Source organism: Podarcis raffonei, chromosome 14 (assembly GCF_027172205.1).
Source record: "Podarcis raffonei isolate rPodRaf1 chromosome 14, rPodRaf1.pri, whole genome shotgun sequence".
Taxonomy (NCBI): domain Eukaryota; kingdom Metazoa; phylum Chordata; class Lepidosauria; order Squamata; family Lacertidae; genus Podarcis; species Podarcis raffonei.
The window spans coordinates 20,334,517-20,356,460 of NC_070615.1; the positions used below are offsets into that span (position 1 = coordinate 20,334,517).

The window sequence follows — 21,944 nt, forward strand, 5'->3', positions numbered from 1 at the left end:
ACTGGCATGTTTTTGCAATGCTGCATTTTCCACAGAAAGGGAAAATCTGGATTCAATTTGAGTAGGGAAGAAAGATAGGCTGGCATTTTGATGCTAACAATGTTGTGTTGACACTGTGGCTGCCTCTACACCAGGCATTTAAAGCACATGCCTTCCCCCAAAGAATCATGGGGATTGTAATTTACCCCTCACAGAGCTGCAATTCCCAGCACCCTTAACAAACTGCAGTTCCCAGAATTATTTGCAGGAAGGCATGTGCTTTAAATGCATGGTGTGTACACAGCCTTTGAAAACTCTGCATTCATAAAGAGCAGCAATCCTCCAATAAACATTTATTTGAAAGCACCCTTTCCCTTCCTTGCTATTGCAGAAGAACCTCAGATTGCCATACTGGCTGACCCTAAGAATCTCTGCATACCATTGGCTGAACTGCTCTGACCTCCCAGAAGGACCAGGCAAGACAGGGTGTCCTGGGAAAGGAAGGCTGGAGAAGAATATAAGGGAGCATTTGAAAAAAGGAGAAGGAAAACTGGAAAAGGAACAGAGGAGAGCTGCAGAAGGAAAGGAGCTTCAGAGGTAAAGAAAGCTGAAATTCTTGCAGATACGAACTCTTTCACCTTGCCAATTTTTGCGTCCCCTCCTCCCCTCCCCTCTGGAGAAGTATTTGAAGTGGTTTTTCCTTACCCTTAATTGCTTGGCTCACAAATTTCATTGAACTGTTTGCATCACACAGTGTGCCTCTAGCTTTGAATTGAAACATTCATGCAGGAAAGGTTATTATGATAAATATTCATTTCATGATTGCATCCACTGCCTGGCTGGAACTCTGGATCCAGTTCGGGGCTGGCATCAACACCTGGCGCCCCAGGGCCCCTGTAGCCCTGACAGGGTCCACTGCTGAAGCCCCCACCCCCTACATCTGTTTACCTCCTGCCCCAACTGGCACTCTGAGAAGCATCAAGCAGCTGTATTTAGCCATACATATCCCACCATGTCCCAACCTGGCAATACTCTGGGACATGATGGGACATTCAAAGGTTGGCTAGACCCAGCTGCCCAATCAGTGCTCTCTGGAGGGCTGTCATCACAGCCAGATAAACCCAACAGAACACACTGAAAGAAGAGGTGGCTCATCTGAGGACGCTTTGACGAGAATCTGCCCAAACCTGGAGCCCTCCCTGGCCTAGTTTGAGGAGATTTGAAATTATAACTAACTACTAACTAGCAGCGGATCTCCAGGGTTTCAGACAGCTGTCATTCCCAGCCCTACCTGAAGATGCTAGGAATTGACCCTGGGGCCCTCAGCATCCCTAAAGCAAAGCAGTCCTTGGTACATAGGAGCCTATGAAGTCAGGCTACATCTAGTTCAGTACTGTACTGTTTACACTGCATGACGCTGGCTCTCCAGCTTTCCAGGCAGGGGACATTCCCAGCCCTACGTCAAGATGTCAGGGATTGAACCTCCGCATGCAAAGCAGATGCTCTACCTCTGAGCTAAGACACTTTCCTCAGGGCCCAGTACCTTAAAGAGAGCAGAAAAAGACAACATTAGCTTCCATGACCTTCGGTTGTATAAAGCAACCTTTTGTTGCTTGCTATTCCTTCCCTGATTGCACCATCCCAGCAATTATGACACCTTCCTTCCCTAACCAGGAAATGGTCCTTTGTGTGATGCATCATCAGAGGGTCCTAGTCAGGCAGCAAATCAGACTCAGGACATCAATAAAACAACAGCCTTTCCCTTTGATGGCATGTTGGTATAATACATCAGTGGAGCAATGGGTTGCCCCGATTATGTATCGGCGCCATCCATCATTGGCGGAGGAGAACCTCTGAGAATGTATTATTCCTGGCACATCATCATCATTCGATAAACAGAAGCACCATGAGCTAAGAGCCACTGTAAGTTCGCAGGCAAGACAAATATCTGCTCCTTAATGGTCCATTCAGGGAAATCGTAGCTCAAATGCGATGAATTCGTATGGGTTATTCTCTGCTGATTTTGCTGTAGCTGGAGGGGCTGCAGATGGAACCAGGGACGTCTGCAAGAGCGAGGGGTGGGTGGGGAGAAGCACATTTCTGTGATGGGAGTTGGCCTCTCCCAAACACACACAGGGTTGAGATTGCTCAGATGCTTGTGACCATGGCAGCACTCGACCCGGTGAAAACAGCCTTAAAACAAGGACGGGCTAAAATCCTTAGCAGAATATAGAAGCTGAGCTTTTATTTAAAACTCACTCACCCATTTCTAAGCCTTAAAGCAGTGCAGAAAAATGTAAATGTGTGTATGCCCTCTGAATACATACGTATTGAATTCTACCTATTGGTAAATGTTTATTTCCATGCAAAAAGCTTTATGATGAGCCTTAAAGGCAGAGTTAAGAGGGTTTATTTGGTGTTGGTTGGTTTAGAATTCCACTCTTCCGCTGAAAACAGAAAGGATTTCAAAGTGTTTCACTGCTGCTGGATTAAAAAGACCCAAAAGGAACACAGGAAGCTGCCTTATACTGAGTCAGAGCAATGGTCCATCTAGCTCAGTATTGTCTACACTGACTGGCAGTGGCTCTTTGGCGTTTTCAGACCAGGGACACTCTCAACCCTGCCAAATATGGAACCTGGGACCTTTAGCATACTAAGCCATTCAACAATGAGCTACAACCCTTCCCCCAAACCAGTGAATTAGTAAACTCATAGAAACAACTGAAGTTGCCTATATACTGAGTCAGACTCTTGTTCCATCTAGCCCAGTACTGTCTTCACTGACTGGAAGCAGCTTTCAAGGGTTTCAGTCTCTCGCTGCCTGAAGATGCCGGGGACTGAAATGGGTAGAGTTGAGAAACAACTATAATACACACACATCCTGCTATTATGCACAGGATAGAAGCTTAAATTTGGGGTCCCCTCCAAGCCACTGCCAAGGTTTTGCAGTGCTTTTGCAGAGTTTTGCGGCCAATAATACCTCGTGTTTTTAATAATAATAATAAATTTTATTTATACCCCGCCCTCCCCAGCCGAGACCAGGCTCAGGGTGGCTAACACCAAATGTATAATACATTAAAAACACAAAATCAAATGATTAGTTTAAAATACTATTCAAATCACATTTAATATCAGAATAAAATTAATTGGGAATCCACGAATCATAACCGTAGGGGTAAGGAATTAAAAGTTCACCAGGCCCGGCCACTTGTGTTGAGCCAAGGAGGCCACTTACATACAGGGTCCCATAGAAAGAAGGGGGTCAGACTGTGCCTGGACCAAAGGCCTGGCGGAACAGCTCCGTCTTGCAGGCCCTGCAGCATCCCGTAAACTGAGCAATTGATACATCAACCCTGGGGGTCATAGGTAACCCCCCCAAAAAACAACCTTCTCCAATTCACCCCAAACTGGGCCAAAGTTTTGCAAACCCCCACATTTTGCAGTGTTCTCCAAACTTAGAAATCAGTACTCAAACTGGGGATTTGTAGTTACTGAAGCTGAATAGCCGTGCTTCAGAGTACATGGCAGAGCCAGATGTTGAAAACTGATAAGCTTTGGATAGGTGTTGCAAACCATAATCTGTTCTTAAAGGCCCATCTGCACAGGTGAGAGAGAGAGATGTCACACCATCAACTTAGCATCCCAATCAACATACTGTACAACTGTTGCTTTGTTTTCCAGGCAGTGATGCATTTCCTCTTTATAATCACAGCCACTCATCAAGAGTAAACTTTCCTTTTAAAATGATAAAAGAGACAATGGTCTCCTGCCCTAGACCTGACCCCAAGCCAATCATGTTTTTTTAAGCAAAGGTCAGTGTCCTTTTTTTACAGCAAGGTGCTCAATTCTAGATGTTCTTAGATAAAAGAGTTCTAGCTACAGGCAGGTAGCTGTGTTGGTCTGCCGTAGTCAAAACAGAATAAAAAAATTCCTTCCAGTAGCACCTTAGAGACCAACTAAGTTTGTTATTGGTATGAGCTTTCGTGTATCTGAAGAAGTGTGCATGCACACAAAAGCTCATACCAGTAACAAACTTAGTTGGTCTCTAAGGTGCTACTGGAAGGATTTTTGTTGTTGTTGTTGTTGTTTAGATAAGAGAGTAATCCATGGACTAGGGAGGGCAATCCTCAAGCCTATGAACACTCCCCAGGAGAGATCCCTGGCTGGCCCAACTTTTAATTCTCCTTGAATGTTTTTGCCTGCCCAGAATGTGTCCTTGAGCTCCGATTATTCATCCTGTTGGATGCCTGGGAGCTACAGAGGATGTTTGTGTGTGTGTAACTAGCCTACCATGCAAAGGTAAAATTTGCATTACTTGCTCCACCTACTTTTGTCTCTGGCTCCGCCCAGCACTAAAGTGTGGCCCTTGGAATGCTGTCCAGAAGCAAATGCAGCTATTGGGCTGAAAAATATTCCACAGCAGTGGTCTCAAGGGTGGCCCAGCCCATTTTGCCACCTGCTGCTGTGCCTCGCCTCCCACTTTGGCTGCCGCCAGAATGCCCCCCCTTGCTGAAACTTGGTGAAAGGGGGTGCCCCACAAGGCCTTAGCAATGCTGTGCGCCAGAATGTCCCCCCTCCCTTTACTGAAACTTGGTGATGATGGAAGCAGTGGGATGGGCGGAACGCCTCCTCTTGCACTTCCACTACCTGAGGCTGCTGCTTCACCCTGCCTCATGGGTGGGCTGGCTCTGCCTGGTCTATGCTGACTGGCAGTGACTCTCTAGGATTTCAGACAGGGGGACATTCCCAGCCCTACCTGGAGATGCTGAGAATTGAACATGGGACCTTCTGCATGCAAAGCAGATGCTCTGGCCCTGAGCTATGCTTATCATCTAAGATTGTACAGTGGTACCTTGGGTTACATACGCTTCAGGTTACAGACTCCGCTAACCCAGAAATAGTGCTTCAGGTTAAGAACTTTGCTTCAGGATGAGAACAGAAATCATGCTCCGGCAGGAGCCTCCTGCTGCTGCCATGCCACTGGAGCACGATTTCTGTTCTCATCTTGAAGCAAAGTTCTTAACCTGAAGCACTATTTCTGGGTTAGCGGAGTCTGTAACCTGAAGTGTATGTAACCCGAGGTACCACTGTATAAGAGAGGTGACCGAGTAAAACACATTAACTCCTGTGGATGTTGTCATATTAAAACTGAGTTTAAATGTACTTATAAATTAATAAAAAGGTATGTGAACATGCTTTCTCAAATCAGCTAGGACTCTCTGGATTATTGAGAGGGCCTGGTAGTCACTGATAGTTTTACCTTCCTTGAATTTGTCTCATTCCCTTCTAAGTCCACCCAAGTTGGGAGCCAGCACTTCACCCTGAGAAGTTTTACGCTGTGTTGAGTACTTTCTTGTCTCTCTCCCAATATCCAGCTTCATTGGACGACCTAGGTTATAGAAGAGGAAAAAGATTTCCCCCTATCCAGTTTCCTCACACCATGCATAGTTTTATGGAGCTCAATCATGTTTCCCCCTTTTTTTCTGAGCTCAGAAAACCCCCAAACCCTTTCTCACAGGAAATAACTCCCTTGTGGATCTGGATTGCCTTTTTGGGCACCTTGTGGATCTGGGTTGCCTTTTTGGGCACCTTGTGGATCTGGGTTGCCTTTTGGGGCACCTTGTGTAATATTTGTGGGTCCGATGACAAAACACCCTGAAAGTGGAAATTTTGTGAAGAAGCTTTCTTCAGTGCGGCCTCGAAGACCTTCTGCTAAAACGCAAAACCAAAAGCCTAAGCAGCGGCCCAGATCATGTGACCCAGGAGGGGGTGACCAGGAACGACTGATTTGAACCCCAAGCGATCCGCTCTCGCTCGGTTTAGACGGCCAAACCAGTTCTTCCGACTGGGAGGCGGCAGCAAAAGCTCCCAACTCTCCCCCTTTTCCAACAGCGACAAACTGAAGTAAAGCGCGCGTGGAAGGGCTTCGGCGGCTCCCAGATCCGGGATCGCCTCCCCACCCAGCGGCGGGCTTGCCTCCCGCCGGGCCGCCAAACTCGGCTTCTGCTGCGCCGCCGGGATCCCGAGCGGATCCTTCCCCGCCTCCATCTCTCTCTCCGTCCGCCCCATCCTCCCCCCCCCCCCCCGCTGCCCGGCTGCGCCCGCCTCAAAAAGGCTGAGCTCCCCCCACTGGCCGGCTGAGGCAGGCGGGGGCCTGTCTGCGATTCGCTCGCGCCGGCTTCGGAGCGGGCGTCTGTGCGCGCCGTCGCCGCCAGCGGCTCTCTCGCTGCGCCTCTCCCCGCGCGCAAAGAGCCCTGCGCCGCCGCCACCATGCGCGCCTTCGGGGCTTGCCTCCTCCTCCTCCTGCTGGCGGCGCTGCCCGCTTGCCCGGCCCGGCGCCCCCGGACCGTCTATACCAACCACTGGGCTGTGCGGGTGCTGGGGGGCCCCGACGAGGCGCATCGGCTGGCCTCCGCTTACGGCTACCTGAACCTCGGACAGGTGAGAGAGGCAAAACTTTTCTTTCTTTCCATTCGCTGTTGCGGAACGCGAGGATCCTGCACGAGCGGATCCCGAGTGTGGGGGGTGGTTGGGTGCCGGGGATGGTTTTTTTGGGGGGTGCTCCAGGCTGTTCCCCGTCTATAGTTTCGTAGCAGCGCTGCTCCCCAGAAGGAACTTTCCGTGCGCCGCCGAAGGAACTTTCGGTCCAGTTTTTGGCACCGCTTTGCCGCCGTCTCCCTGCTGGGAGAAACCCAGGAAAGGTGCAGTGTCGACGTTGCCGGTGTAGGACCCATTCCTACACCGGTCCGGTTTAAGGCAAGCATCGCTTCTGGATCGAAGGGGGTTCGGTAGAAAAATCCGCACGCGCGTGGCAGGTAGCTGCGTGCAAGTGGAAATCAGGAGCCCTGCCGCACCTTTAAGACTAGCACGTTTAAGGTGCAAGCCTGTACGTGTCTGCTCGGCAGTAAGCCCACATGGAGTTCACTGGGACTTCAGGCAAATGAGCATAGGATCGCCGCAGTATTAAAGCCGGCTTCCTTACATGCAAACTGGGCTCCAGGCGATGAAAGCCAGGAGGACAACGACCCAGTGAAACCAGTGGAATCCTTAACAGGTTCCCGGGTTAAGTACTTAATAGATCCCTGCCAGTTTCTGTGGAAGAGTGAAATCTGAGCATATTCTTAGCTCTCTCTTGGAAACGAATGGGGCTTTAAAAGTGCTGAACTCCAACTGGGTGAGTGCCCTAAGAAAATTGTGGCAGATGTTTTCAGGGGCTGGAGTCCAGTTTTGCAGATGTGTGGTCTGTGTAGGTCTCTCTCTCTCTCTCTCTCTCTCTCTCTCTCTCTCTCCTCTCTGTCTCTTGCCCCAGCTTTATTTGGTCCCCATGTTTTTGGGACTTTCACCCCCAGTCGTCCCCAGCCAGCATGGCAGTGGTGAGAGATGATGGGAGTTGTAGTCCAACAACATCTGGGGATCCGAGGTTGGGGAAGACTGCCGTAACCTATGAAAATGTACATCACAACATATGTGTGAGTCATTTAAAAAAAAAAAGATGCCACAGATTCTTTGCTAGGACTGAATCTCTGGGTTTTAAAATATATAACTATGAAGTGCATAAGACTGATTGATTCTTTTCAGAATGGAGGCTTGTCGGGTCTTTGGGAAGACACTAGATGCTTGAAAGGTAGAATCCCAGTGTTACAGGTTGTATGTCATTTGGGAGAAGGGTGAGCTACAAGTTGCGGAGACGTAGCAAGCTTTTACGCTTTTACATAGTGATCTGCCTTATCAGACCATTGCTCCAGCTCTCCCAGTGCTGGCTGGTCTTGAACAGCACTGCCCCTCCAGCCTTTAATTTGATCATTTACCTGGCATTGCTAAGGGTTGAACCCGGGGGCAACCTGGCTTCTTCTTAAGTAGGAAGTTTTAAAAGTCCAGGCAGTGTTTCTGTGTTCGATGCTGGCAATTTGCTGCTGCTGGTTCTGTGGAGGTGGATCCTAGATCAGTGGGAGCCAACAGGAGTTTTCTTCTTCCCTGCATGACCTCTCCCCTTCTCCACCATCTGCATTCTCTGTAGTCATTCCAGTGACACCCCCTACTCAGCCTCAAATCCCTCTCACTCATTAAATCCATCATGACTCTCCCAGGCTATTGTTCTTCCAGATTCTTTCCTTCTTTCTTTCTTTCTTTCTTTCTTTCTTTCTTCAGTCTCCAGAGCTTCTTAGGCTGTGCATACTCCATACATTTAAAGCTTACCCATCCCGAAGAAGGGAACTGTAGTTTATTCAGATGGGAGTTGTAGCTCTGTGAGTTGTTACCTACAGTTCCTGGGATTCTTAGACTGCATGTGTGTTTTAAATGTGCTATAAATGTACGGAGAGTATTCAGTAGCCTGCCCTCCCCATCCCAATCGCCACCAATTAATTTTCAGCTCAACCCCAACTTTTGCTGAATGGTTCCATCCAACCAGCTCTAGTTGACACATGATAGCAGATGGACCCAAAAGGTAATTAGTCAGCTAAAGCATGACAGAAAACATCTGAGGCGGACTCCGAGGGGAACTGCCAAGTGGAAATGAATCAATATTTAATTTTTGCACAGCAAAATGCACCCTTATCAATTTAATACCGTTTATAAAGCTATTTTATACATTTCTTCCCCAACTGCTGTACGTAAGACTAATCAATTTTTCTGTGGGTGTTGGGTTTTTTTAAGGGTTGGGGTGTGTGACAGTGGAAGGGGGGGGAGCGGAGAAGGATTGCTATAAAGATGGAAATGTTTATATTGAGATCACTGCCAAGATTTTTTTCATATTTTTTATTTTTTTGGTAATTGCTTGAACTTTATACTATCTTTGCAGATTTTAATAACAACTCTGCTTGGGGAATTTTTAAATTTTTGTTATTTTTAGGTATGCAGGTCATTTAGCGAAGGTGGCAAAAGAACCAGCATGGGACTCATAAAACACACCCGTTGGTGTTTCTTAATTGATTCTGTGAATGTCAGGAAGGGGGCAGAATATCAACAGAAAGCACAAGGGAGCTCTGATTAATGGCTCTGTGTGTGTGTGTGTGTGTGTGTGTGTGTGTGTGTAAGTAAGAGAGCGAGATCAAGATCACAATAAGGACAGTGAAACAACCCAGTTGTGACACACTGGAATGTTTAGGTGGCTCCACTCTGAGTTCTTTGCATTTCCAGTTTCCATCCAAATTAAGCCAAGTTTCTAGCTCTCTTGCTGTTGTATTTTAAAGCATCTTGAAATCCAGTGAAAACCAGGGAGGAAAAACAACAACATAAAACCCATTATTATTATCATTATTGTCTCAGTTCTCTTGATTTTTAAGACCAGGAATAGGAAGCCAATTTCTCCCCAGATGTTTTTGGGCTACAATGCCCATAATCTCTGACCATTGAGCATTCTGGCTGGGCCTCAGTTTTACCCATGGATGGCCATCTGTCCAGATTTTAATTTGCTCTGAACTAATTTTGAGATGTATTTTAATTAATTGATCACCTGTTTTTATGTTCTTATGTTCTTTGTATACTGTTGTTAGTTTTCTGATGTTAGCCGCCCTGAGCCCGGCTCTGGCTGGGGAGGGCGGGGTATAAATAAAAATGTATTATTATTATTATTATTGAAGGCAAACAACATCCAGAAGGGCCACAGGTTCCCCATCTCTGCTGTAGGACCTTGGTCAGGAACTAGTAAAACCAAATGGTCACGTTGATAAGAAGTGGTAGAAGAATAGGCCAAAACTATATGATGTCACTACATATGTTTAAATACACGTACATGCAACCTTGGAGGGACGCAGGTGGCGCTGTGGGTAAAACCTCAGTGCCTAGGGCTTGCCGATCGTATGGTCGGTAGTTCGAATCCCCGCGGCGGGGTGATCTCCTGTCTTTCGGTCCCAGCTCCTGCCCACCTAGCAGTTCGAAAGCACCCTTAAGTGCAAGTAGATAAATAGGGACCGCTTTCTAGCGGGAAGGTAAACGGCGTTTCCGTGTGCTGCACTGGTGCTGGCTCGCCAGAGCAGCTTCGTCACGTTGGCCACGTGACCCGGAAGTGTCTCCGGACAGCGCTGGCCCCCGGCCTCTTAAGTGAGATGGGCGCACAACCCTAGAGTCGGACACGACGGGCCTGTACGGGCAGGGGTACCTTTACCTTTACATGCAACCTGCCAGCAAAGCATCACCTGCATTCTCCAAATAATGCTTTCTTCTGTTGGTAAGATTTGGCCCAGGGGCTGCCAGCTGCTGACCTCCGGTGCAGGAGACTGTGAGAAGTGGCATAGAAGAGGGGGAGGGAGCCCAGTCCTCCCAGTAGCTGAAAACCTGATCCAGCCTTATAGCTTGAGGAACCTCAGTCTCAAGGGCCAAATGTGGCTCCTAGGCCTCTCTGCTTAGCCACTGTTTTTACTGGCCCAGTTTTGCACCCTCCTTGAATGTTTTTGCCTGGCTAGAGGAATAGGGAGGTGAGTGTGTGTAGAAGCTCACCTACTGCATAAAGTAAATTCACATTTGTTGCTTCATCCATTTTTGCCAGCAGCCCCCACCTGCCACTGCCATGTGGCCCCCAGAAGGCTGCATGGAAGAGGATGTGGTTTTCAGGTTGCAAATGATTCCCCACTCCCGAGTTGCCGTTTAGTGGGGGAGCAGCCATTGGCACGTGCTTCCTACAGCATATGCCATTCAGGCAGGAGTAGCGGGTGGTGAAATGGCACCACCCACCCACGTGGTCATGTAGAAATGACCTTTCCTTTCTGGGAGTTTGCCAGTGGGTATGTAGAGAGGCCTCCACCCACCTGAAAAATACTTCGCTCTAGAGTCTCGTCATGGCTATATCGCCATTTCTCTTGGGAAGATGATCTCACAAGATGATGGAGCAGCAGATTGAATCAGTGTAACTTCCTGCATTGGTAAAAATTCTGGGCTGATGTCTCACCCTCCAGGAGATATGAAAACTGTGAAGCATCACAGGGTGGGAGCCCTGCATGCTGCTGGCCAAGGCAGCCCATTGCTGGGGGTGGGAGAAGAGAGAGAGAGTGAATACCCCCATAAATAAGAACATAAGAATACACGAGCATAAGAGGAGCCTGTTGGATCAGGCCAATATCCCCTCTAGTCCAGCATCCTGTTCTCACAGTGGCCCACTAGATGCTTGTGGGAAACCTGCAAGCAAAACCTGAGCATGAGAGCCCTTTCCTCTCGTATTGTTTCCAGACAGGCGCGCCGAGTTGGGCCCAACCGTGGAGGCAGTGCATAGCCATCATGGCTAGTGGCCACTGATAACCTTAGTCCTTCATGAATTTGTCCAGTTCTCTTTTAAAGCCATCCAAATTGCTAGCCATCACTACCTTGTGTAGAAGTGCGTTCCATAGTTTAACTACGCCCTGCTTGAAGAAGTGTTTTTCTTCTATTTATCCTGAATCTTCCAGCATTCAGCTTCATTGGGGAGGCTGTGAGTTCCAATGTTATGCGAGAGAGAGAGAGAGAGAGAGAGAGAGAGAGAAAGGAAGGAAGGAAGGAAGGAAGGAAGGAAGGAAGGAAGGTGAACATAGGAAGCCACTTCACACTGGTCATTCTAGCTCAGTGTCATCTGCACTTATTGACAGTGGCTCAGAAAAGGGACATTCCCAGGCCTACCTGAAGATGCCAGAGGTTGGACCTGGGACCATTTGCCTGTGAAACACTGACCTACAGCCCTTCCCTGTACCTGATGAGATCAGTGTTCTATCTAGCTCACAAAACTACAATTCCCATAGTTCCCTGGGAAGAATGATTGATTGTTAAAACCACTCTGGGAGCTGCAACAGCTCTCAGCACTCTTAACAAAGTCCAGCTCCCAGAATTCTTTGGGGGGGGGCGCCATGCTTATTAAAAGTAGTACCATAGCTCTTTAAATGTATGGAGTGAATGTGGCCATGCTGCTGTTTTAGAGTTGGGTGCATTCTTTATTAATATTATGGACCTGCTGCTACCTGCTGCCATGTGGACAAGGCTATGTGCTACCTCCATTTTTTTGAGGCAGTAGTTAAATTTCTATACCACCCTTCATTTGAGAATCTCAGGGCAGTTTACAATACAAAAACACATACCATACTAAACAAACAAAACAAACAAAAACAGTACCCCCTCCCACAGCTTAAAAGGCCATAGATTGTTTAATTAGCTGGGGAGAAGGGGAATGTTTCTGCCTGGTGCCTATAGATATGTAACGAAGGCAGCAGGTGTGCCTCCATGGGGAAAGCATTTGGCAAGTGGGGAGCCACTGCAGAAAAGGCCTGTTCTCATGTTGACACCCTCTAGACCTTTTGTGGAGGAGGCACATGAAGAAGAGCCTCAGATGAGGAACGCAGGGTAATTATATAATTATAGTTTGCTCAAAAAGAAAAAACCCAGCCTGCTCTCTCAAGGGCAGAAGTAAGTTATTATGAACTTGTAATGTATACAGGCTTTCTCAAGGGGTTTGGGGCGGAGCAGGGCGAGGGGAGCTGGGGTTAGCAAATGCATGCGAACGACAGACACAAGCAATCAAACAGAGTTTAAAGATAAGCTCTTTTTGTAATTCAAACCATAGCGTCTTGCAGTGTTTCCACATGGAGTGTTATCATCCGTGACGGAAACCAGTAAAGAGCAGGGTGCTTTAATCTAAATAGAATTTTTCTTTGCATCACAAATCTTGTCCCAATAGCAGTAACGGGCAGTGATTTTGGTGCTCTGCAAAAGATTATCTCATCCTTTTGTGCTTGCGTGTCTCAGTGGCCTGCCGTGCCTCCGGACTGACAATTTAGAATGGGCTTTCCCTGAGAAAGCTGGAGGGCAAGGGGGAAACCATTTTTGGCTCGTGCTTTCTAGGCAGGGGAAAGTGGAAGTACGGATGAGTCCACAGCCTCTTTCCAGGCTTAAAAAACCGTTGCAGACTTCCACTGGCTGAACTCTGCTTCTGTCAATACATGGGCAGGTTGCAGGATACAGAGGCAGACCATTGATCTGCAGTGGTACCTCAGGTTAAGTACTTCATTCGTTCCAGAGGTCCGTTCTTAACCTGAAACTGTTCTTAACCTGAAGCACCACTTTACTAATGGGGCCTCCCGCTGCTGCCATGCCGCTGGAGCACGATTTCCGTTCACATCCTGGGGCAAAGTTCTTAACCCGAGGTACTATTTCTGGGTTAGCGGAATCTGTAACCTGAAGCATCTGTAACCCAAGGTACCACTGTATTTATCTCAGTAACGGCTATGCTGGCAGGCAGTGGCTGTTCAGGGTTTCAGGCAAGGGGCATCCCCAGTCCTCCTTGCAGATGCCAGGGATTGACCCTGGCATACAAAGTAGATGTTCTGCCACTGAGCTACAGCTGTTCCCCACTACTTCCTAAATCTTTTTCTTATGCCCTTCAGTTGCAAAGAACAAAGTTGGTGGGTTGGGGCCAGTGGGGGCCAGTTATCCTAGCTTATTGCTTTCCTTGCGGGCTCTGCACTCTTTTGCGGTTCACTGCTCCTCTGCCCAGGTGGCACAGTAATTTGTCTTGGTGCTAAAAAGGATCCGTTATAAATTCTGGCTTGACTTTTAAATTTCAGCCTTGTTCCAGTATAATTAAGCTGGCAGATGTTTGGGTGCAGGAGTGCGAGGGAAGGAACACCAAACCCTGTAAAGCACTGTTGGAACCAAGGCTGCCAAAGGATGGTGGTATATCAATTAAAAAAAATAAAAAACGGGGATTTCTTGCTGGAAGCTTAAATTGGAGATTTTCCTTAAAAGCCCATCGCAATGGAAGTTTGAGAGCAAGTGTGGCATTGAGTCAAATGTTGGGCTTGATCTGGGCTTAGATCTCTGCTTATCCATGAAATTCACATAGACTGAGTGGCTCAGTCTGCCTTGCAGTATTCTTGAAAAGATGAAATGAGGGTGGGCAGTCATTCCCATGTCACCCTGAGGCACAATACTATTGTGATTCTTCACAGGGCTTTTTTCCCCAGCCGGAACTCAGTTCCTGCACCTCTCAGGTGGGTGCCATTGCCATTCTAAGAGAACAAGGAATGAGGAATTCCAGCACCTCTTTTTGCCTAACTTGTTGGCCTACTCCAGAATTTACCCAACAATATATTTAGACCAGAGTGCTCCAAACTTGGGTCTCCAGCTGTTTTTGCACTACAACCCCCATCATCCCTGACCACTGGTCCTGCTAGCTAGGGATGATGGGAGTTGTAGTACAACAACAGCTGCAGACCCAAGTTTGGGAAACCCTGATTTAGACTATGCCATGTGCCTCTAGTCCATTGTGTGTTTTGCTTGCTCCAGAATCCTGTTTGGAACTCCATCGTTTGCCTTTGACCTAACTGGGCAGGTGAATATTCCTCAGGCTTGCATTTACCATCATGACTGGAAGCCATAGGTGACCAGGAGCTGCATGCAGGTGCATAAGCAAGATGGTTGAGTGAGTCAACCTGGCACTCCTAATGTTTTGGGCTACCATCTCCGCCCTGTCTCAGCCATTGTGACCACCGAGTTGGTGCAATCTGGTCTAGTGGCACTTGCACTTCTTTCATTTGTGGGTGACTCATGCTTGAGCGAGCCTGGCAGGCACCTGCATGTTTAGGGGAGTGATTCCCCACAACCAGAAGTTGCTCCAGTGCCAGAGAAGGTACTTCCTGTCTCTTGGGCATTCTTGCTTCTGCAGCCTCCGCTGTCAACAATATGTGGAAGTGCCCCAACCCATAGACCATCCTTCTCCATTATGACTTCTTTTGAGCTCAGCTGGTCCGTGATGCATAACGTCCTTGGTCCAATTTCACTAAATAGTGATGAATGGTTCCTTCAGTGCCTGGCAGTTAACACTTAGTCGGATGGAATTGGCAGGGCCCCATTTCCATGGCAACCGAGCCAGCCGTACCCTTCATGTGCAAATGGTGGCATTGCAAGGCAAAAATAACACTTTCTCATTGTTTTGAGACTTGCTTGCTGCAGACGTAAACACCCAGAGCTGAGTGGTGCCAATCTGGGGCTTTGTGACAACAAAGCAGAAATATGCAAAAGAAGGCCAAAAAAACCAAAACCAAAAAGGGACCTTTGCGCTTCAGGAAAACAATAAAACCTACATTGGTTTGAGTTAAAAGCCTAATTGGTGCATGGACTTCTGTCATAGCAGCGTAGCATTATTCATCACTTTTGCAAATGGATATTAGCATTGCTGATTGCTTCTATTGCTAGCTAATACTTTCAGGCCCTTGGAAGAATGCAGATGAAAATCTAGTGTGCTGTACCTTCTGATAGCTGCCTGTTTCTGAACTATGCTTGGCACCTGGTCCCAGAGTGCCACTGATGCTGCTGGGAAAGCAGAAGCGCAGGAGCTCTCTGCCCAGTGTTTCCTTCCATCACTAAATGTATGGGACAAATTGCAACTTGTCCAATGGCTGGGCTGGCCATACAGGAGAGGACAAAGTCATCCTCTGGATGTTGTGGGGCCCCAGCTCCCCTCTTCCCTGATCACTTGCAATGCTGCCTGTGACTGATGGGGAGGCCACAGCTCCCACCCCAGATTTAGAAGATTAGCCAGGCAAGGATGTTGCTTCAGGCAGTACCAAAAACGAAACAAACAAAAAAATGTTTGCAATGTGATCATTGCTTATCTCAAATGGTGAAGACTGTTCTTAGCCTCTACAATTCATCAGGGATCTTAATAGGGCTGGAAAAGTCCCTTTCCTGAGATCTTGGACAGCTACCTCAAGTCAGAATAAGACAATTTTATTCTCAGTTAGGTCTATTGAACTTGCAGTCTACAACCTCTGTTGGGCCACAGGTGCCCCTTCCCACAGCTAGATGTACCCAGCTTCATATGTGTTCAAAAACTGTTTCCTAAAACCAGCTAAATGTATCTAAATTCTCATGGCCCTAATCTTTGTGCATTGGATGAGTATGCTTCTGTGCACTTTAATAATATCAGATTTCGTATGGCGTTTGCAAGAGCCTGTGATAATTAGGGATGAGCTAATTAATTTTGGTTTCTTGCGGTTTCTCATTTTTCTACTATTAAGTTCAATTCTCCACATTTCTGCATCAGTGTGCTTAATAAAAAAAGATGTCATGAAAATTCACTAGCCTTTTAGTGTGAATTTAATGTGAATAATAGCCACATTCTTACATGTGATTATACGTAATGTACAATTTTTGTGTGGAGCAATTTCTCCTAGTATCATTCTTGCATGTTATTTACGGTGTGTGTGTATCTATATATATATCTATATCTGTGTGTGTGTGTGTATATGTATACACACACACACAGTGGTACCTCAGGTTACATACGCTTCAGGTTACAGACTCCGCTAACCCGGAAATAGTGCTTCAGGTTAAGAACTTTGCTTCAGGATGAGAACAGAAATCGTGCTCCGGCGGCATGGCAGCAGCGGGAGGCCCCATTAGTAAAGTGGTGCTTCAGGTTAAGAACAGTTTCAGGTTGAGAACGGACCTCCAGAACGAATTAAGTACTTAACCCGAGGTACTACTGTGTATATATATATATGGATATGAGAATACACACACACACACACACACACACACATATATATATATATATATATATATATATATATATATGACATCTGGGAAGAAGGATTGATACACCACTTTGGTAATTCCACCCTGTAACAACTCTCAGCACCCTTAACAAGGTACAGCTCCTAGGATTCTTTGGCTGAAGCCATGACTGTTTAAAGTGGTACCATAGTGCTTTAAATATATGGTGCAGATGTGTCCCTATTGATACAGCTACATAGAGCCTTGCATGCAGAAAGACGCATGTTCAATCCCCAACATCTCTAGGTGGGATTTGGTAAGACTACAGTGAAACCTTGGTTGTCAAACACAATCCGTTCTGGAAGACCGTTCAACTTCCAAGACGTTCGACAACCGAGGCGCAAAGGGCAGTTGGCAAAGTTAATGGAGAAAATTGAGAAATGCCCGTTCGACTTCTGAAGTGCGTTCAAAAACGGAAGCATTTACTTATGAGCTTTCGATGTTCGGCTTCTGAAACATTTGGCAGTCGAGACGTTCGAAAACCGAGGTTCCACTGTATCTGAAAAACTAGAGCATACCCTCTGTGCTGGTCCCGGGGGCTAACCGAGAGGCGAGGTCCGAGTCCAGTCCGAGGTTGATGGTGTGGTATGGAGGCTGTCCGTCAAAGCTATAGCTGGGTCCAAGGCAGGGAGTCGGGTGGGATCAGGAACTCTGGCAGAAGAGCAGGACAGGGTGCAGGCAGGAACAGGCTAGCAACAACATTGCTCCCGCAACCTGGGACTGGGGCTGGCCGGCTTTTATCTGCCCCGGGGCATAGGGCGGCCCCGGTCCACAGGTGACTTGCCTCTACTGGCCTGGAGGCGAGCACTCCTCCTGCAGGAACTTAGTTCCCTCCACCTCTCTGCCCTGAGCCTCTGCAGCTCAGGAGAGGCTGGAGAGTTACCGGACCTAGAGGCAATCTCCTCTTCCCCTGACGGGTCTGAGAGTGGAGCACCTGCAGGCAATGGGTCCTCCATCCCCTCAGGGGCCAGAGCAGACTCAGCTGGTGCCTGCACCTGAGGATCCAGCACAGGTGAGGACCCTTCAGGCTCAGGCCCCAGCCCTGGCTCAGCTGGCTCTGGAGGCAGGGACTCCTGTGCAGGCTGGGATTTCTCAGGTTCAGCCTCGTGAGTCCGAATCCCAGGCCGTCACACCCTCCAACATTTCTCTGATGAGAATAGGGATGTCCTAAAGGAAAAGCGAGACATTCCAGGATCAGATAAAAAACTGGGATAGCTTCTGTAAATCCGGTACCATCCCTGGATAATAGAGGGCTTGGAGGGTCTGCTAGAGAGCTGTTGTGGCGCAGACAACAGTGAACTATAGAGACAAATAATTTGACTAGGTATAGGACAGCTTGTTGTTTAATATCTGAGCAGGGAACAGACAGGAGAGGTCCAAGATCACACCATGAGTTCCATGGCTAAGCAGAGATTGGAACTTTGGTCTCCAAGATCAGGGCCTAGTCCAGCGCTCTAACCACTACACCATCCTAGCTCTTTGCCCAGCATCCGGACAAGTCAGAGCCATTCTGGGGCACATTCCAGCCAGGTAAAAGCACTTGAAAAGAGTGCAAATCAGAACCAATGAAGGATGTGGCCAGAAAAATTTCAAGGGCCACAGGGCCGCATTCGGGCCCACGGTTTCCCACACCTGATTGTAAGATAGGGGACATTCCAGAGGAGGTCAAGGAAGAAGCTTCCTAGACAGATTTTGGAAGTGAATCTTGCCATTCAAACTGGGATAACTTCCCAGATACGTCTTCCTGGACCGGCAAGAAATCTTCCTTGGAAGATTTTGCCTGCTCACTAGGCCAAGAGAAGACATCCTTTGCCTGAAGGAAACGGTATTTCCATAGCTTAACTTGGTTTCTCTTTTCTTTCTTTTGCTTTTTCGTTTTGGCCTTGAATTCCTTTCCCTCTTCTGCCCCAACAGCTGCTTGTTTTCCTCTGCTCTTTCGCTAGTGGTGCATTTCAAACCTTGCGTTTAGATTTTACAAATGACAAACACAGGGGACTGCGTAGCTCTTCGCGGGTGGCGGGGAATGTGAGTGCTTCCTTTGCCTTGCTTGTTTATGAATTTAATTTATACTAAAAATGAAGACCCCAGGGGTTGCAGATTAGAAATAGATTTAGAGGTTAGAACTAAATGAACATAATAAAGACTGGAAAATATAAACTCTTAACAGCAGGGGGGAGGGGGAGAATACTGCAGGAAAGGGAAAAAATGACTACCCAGCAATGGGGATTGGAGATGGATGCTGGAGAGAGATGCATTTGAATTGCAAACATCTGACGTAGTTTGGTCAGATATTTAATGCAGTTTGCACATGCACACGCAAATTGTAATATCTGTATTGGGATGGCGAGCCCAGTTGTGTCCAAGGTTGTGAGAGGGGGGCATCAAAGGCCTGTTACTATTTCTGCAGCGGGGTCTGTGTCTCCAGCATCCTAGAGCCATCCCATCAGTGTGAAAGGGGACCTTTTTAGCCACCCTGAGTTCCAAAGCTAAGCATTTCAGAACACTGAAAACACAGAGGCTTCAGTTTTAAGAAAATGGTGTGCAAGTTCTGTTATGTACAGTGGAAGACACAGCTTAAGTGACTCCAAAAGAAGGTAAGGGAGCACTCCATATCATTTGCCCACGTATGTGCATAGAAAACAGTAGATCTAGCTGAAAGACATGTGGATCAATGCATCGATAATAATAATAATTTTATACAGTGGTACCTTGGGTTACGAACTTAATTGTTCCGGAGGTTCGTTCTTAACCTGAAACCGTTCTTAACCTGAAGCACCACTTTAGCTAATGGGGCCTCCTGCTGCCGCCGCGCCACCAATGCGCGATTTCTGTTCTCATCCTGAAGCAAAGTTCTTAACCTGAGGTACTATTTCTGGGTTAGCGGTGTCTGTAACCTGAAGCGTATGTAACCCAAGGTACCACTGTAATTGTAAGCATATTGTATAATCTTAGAAGGGATGTGGGCAAGATTGTGAGATCTTGATGGAATCCCAGTGGGGCCGCAGAAACCAGGCTCGCTCGCACTGCTGCTGCCACAGTGAGGAGAAGTGGTGGTGCCTTGTAGCAAGACCCCACAAAATCTCGTAGAACTCTGCACAAGACTCCGCGAGTTCTTGTTGCCGCTTCACTTTCTGCTGTTGCTACCAGCACCTCTGGACTCCACGCTGCTGCTGGAGAAACAAGAAGGGGGCTGCAACATCTATTCTGTGTTCTGGTGAAATCTTGCCAGAACCTGGAAGCCGCCGCCACTTTTCCCTTAGTGGAGGGGGCGCTATTGGAACCCGGAAGCTGCAGCACTGAACCGTTTTGGACGGGCCACCCCTGGGTGTGGATGTGATTATCATGAAAGGACCTTGCTCTTCTGAATTTGCCAGCATTCTGCTGGGTGAGCCCTGGAGTTGCTCTCATTTGCTCTGAGGTTTCCCAAGCTGTACCTGGAAACAGCAGAGCAAGGTGCTGCTTGTTTCCAGAGCACTCCCACCATTGCAAAGAGATTGGAGTGCTCCAAAAGCAGGGAGGAGCACTTCAGTCCACTGTGATGTTTCCAGGGATGGCTGTGGAAACATCAGACCAAATCAGAGCACCTTGTTTCTGGGCTGCTTTAATCCGTTTGCAAAGGTAGTGAAAAGAGGTTTAGAGGTCCCCCCTTCAGTGCCAATTTTGCCACTGGTAAAAGGTGAGGTGATGGCGGTGCTGGGCTGGGAAGAGAGCCCTTTAAAAGTTTTTTTGTCCCTCTGATCTGCTTTTGGGGCTTGGGGTTATTTTTTTCTATTCCTGAGAAGTTTGAAAGAGTGGGGTGGACCTTGAAAGACTTTCCATAAGTCCCACTGCCCCCATCCATGCTAGAGCTCTAGATCTGAGTGGGGATGATAGGGTAAGGTAGTCTCTGTGTGCCCATGTGCCCTATGTGTGGCAAGCTTGTGGTTTGAATAGCATGCAGCCATTAGAGGGTTCAGCACAATTCTTGGGCCCAAGAGGTTAGCCACCTCTGATCTATAGCATAATCGAAAGAGGGTGATAAAGACATGTAGCTGATGATAGCAAAGGCAAGAGTAAACAAAATGACCTGGCAAAATCTTGCTAACAGAAATACACAGATTTATCGTAGCTTCACAAAACATGGTGCTAAGTTGGTGCAAGGCATAAACATGTCATGCCAGTCACAGCTGCTGCACGTGGCTGAAATGGCAGTCCATCAAAACTTCATTGCAATACCGGTAGAAGTGCTGTGAAACCTGCAGAGACATGTTGGAAAGGGCGAAGGCTACTGGAAACCCAGTTGTGACGTACAAAACTGGCAAGGTGGAGAGAGGCTTTAGAGTTGCAAGTTCTGTCGCAATGACTGGGGTTTCCCAGTAGGTGTAGGAAAGAGCATAGGAAGCGGACTTAAACTAGGTCATGTTACTTGTTGATTAAACTCAGTGGTGTCTGCTCTGACTGGCAGCAGCTTTCCAGGGTCTTGGGGAGAGGACTTTCCTTGTCATTTAGTACCTGATCCTTGCCGCAGCCATCGTAACAAGGGCAAAGGGTTAAGCTCACCTGCACTCACACCAAAGGCCCAGTCCAATGTTCTCTCTCAATCTCTCTTTTTCTCTCTTTCTCTGTGTATGCACGTGCACCTGCTATTTACTTAAAAACCACTAGATCAGTTGCTCCTTGTGTGAACGTTCCTCAGTTAGATCACCTCCTGTAGACCCTGGTATTCTCTCCTAGATGTTGTAGGTAATAGATCAAGCCAGTGGCGCATCTAGTCCAGCATTCTGTACTCACAGTGGCCGATGAGATGCCTTTGGGAAAACCACAAGCAGGACCTAAGCATAACAGCCCAACTGTCCTGTTTTAAGTGGGTCATCCTGGATTTACAGAAGCCACCCCGGCTTCTGATTCTATTCCCTGATGTCCCGTTTTGGCTCATCTTGTTCCTGCGCACCACCCACTCCTCTTCTTCTTCCGGACCCAGATACCTGGAAGACCACCTCCTCCCCAACAGACCCCCTCCAGGTGTTTAGATCAGCAGAAGGGGCCTGGTTTTGACCTGCAGCAGAAGTATATGCCATACAAATGGACTTAAGTCAGTGCACAATGATATGCCCTCCAGATAGATGCCACTGAAAAGGACTTCATGAGTTCGGCAAGTCATTCGGAGCACATCCTCTGTAACCATTGTTCATCTTTTGGATGGGTGGAAGTGTTGCTGAACATAATCTGCCTGGGATTTTGGAAATTTACTGCTGGTTGGAATTGTTAAGACTTAGGTGGATGGATTATAAGATTGATGTGGTGTAAGGCAACTTCATAGATCCATCTGAAGTTACTGGTACACTTTGTTTTTCGTAAACCATTTTTTAAATTTTGGTTTTTATTGCTTCCTATCCTCCAGGCTAAATATAGATGTTTCTTATTTATAATCTCCACTTTCCAGAGAGGAGAAGCCAAGTCTAAGCAAGAGCAAA

The 21,944-nt window shown here is 47.5% G+C and overlaps 1 protein-coding gene across 5 annotated transcripts in view; it reads left to right on the top strand.

The window, feature by feature from the left end:
* Nucleotides 1-453: 453 nt before the first annotated feature.
* PCSK6 (proprotein convertase subtilisin/kexin type 6) overlaps nucleotides 454-21,944 on the top strand; it is a 101,149-nt gene continuing 79,658 nt past the window's right edge. For 2 of the 5 annotated variants that reach the window (XR_008327549.1, XR_008327550.1), the window contains exon 1: nucleotides 6,069-6,420. Coding sequence is in view for 2 of the 5 variants with exons in the window: in XM_053365415.1 (XP_053221390.1) it covers nucleotides 6,250-6,420 (171 nt within the window). In the remaining 3 variants the exon portion in view is untranslated. Of the gene's footprint in view, nucleotides 577-6,058; nucleotides 6,421-21,944 lie in introns of those variants that run through there. The other 3 variants (XM_053365414.1, XM_053365415.1, XM_053365413.1) reach the window with 3 other exon arrangements.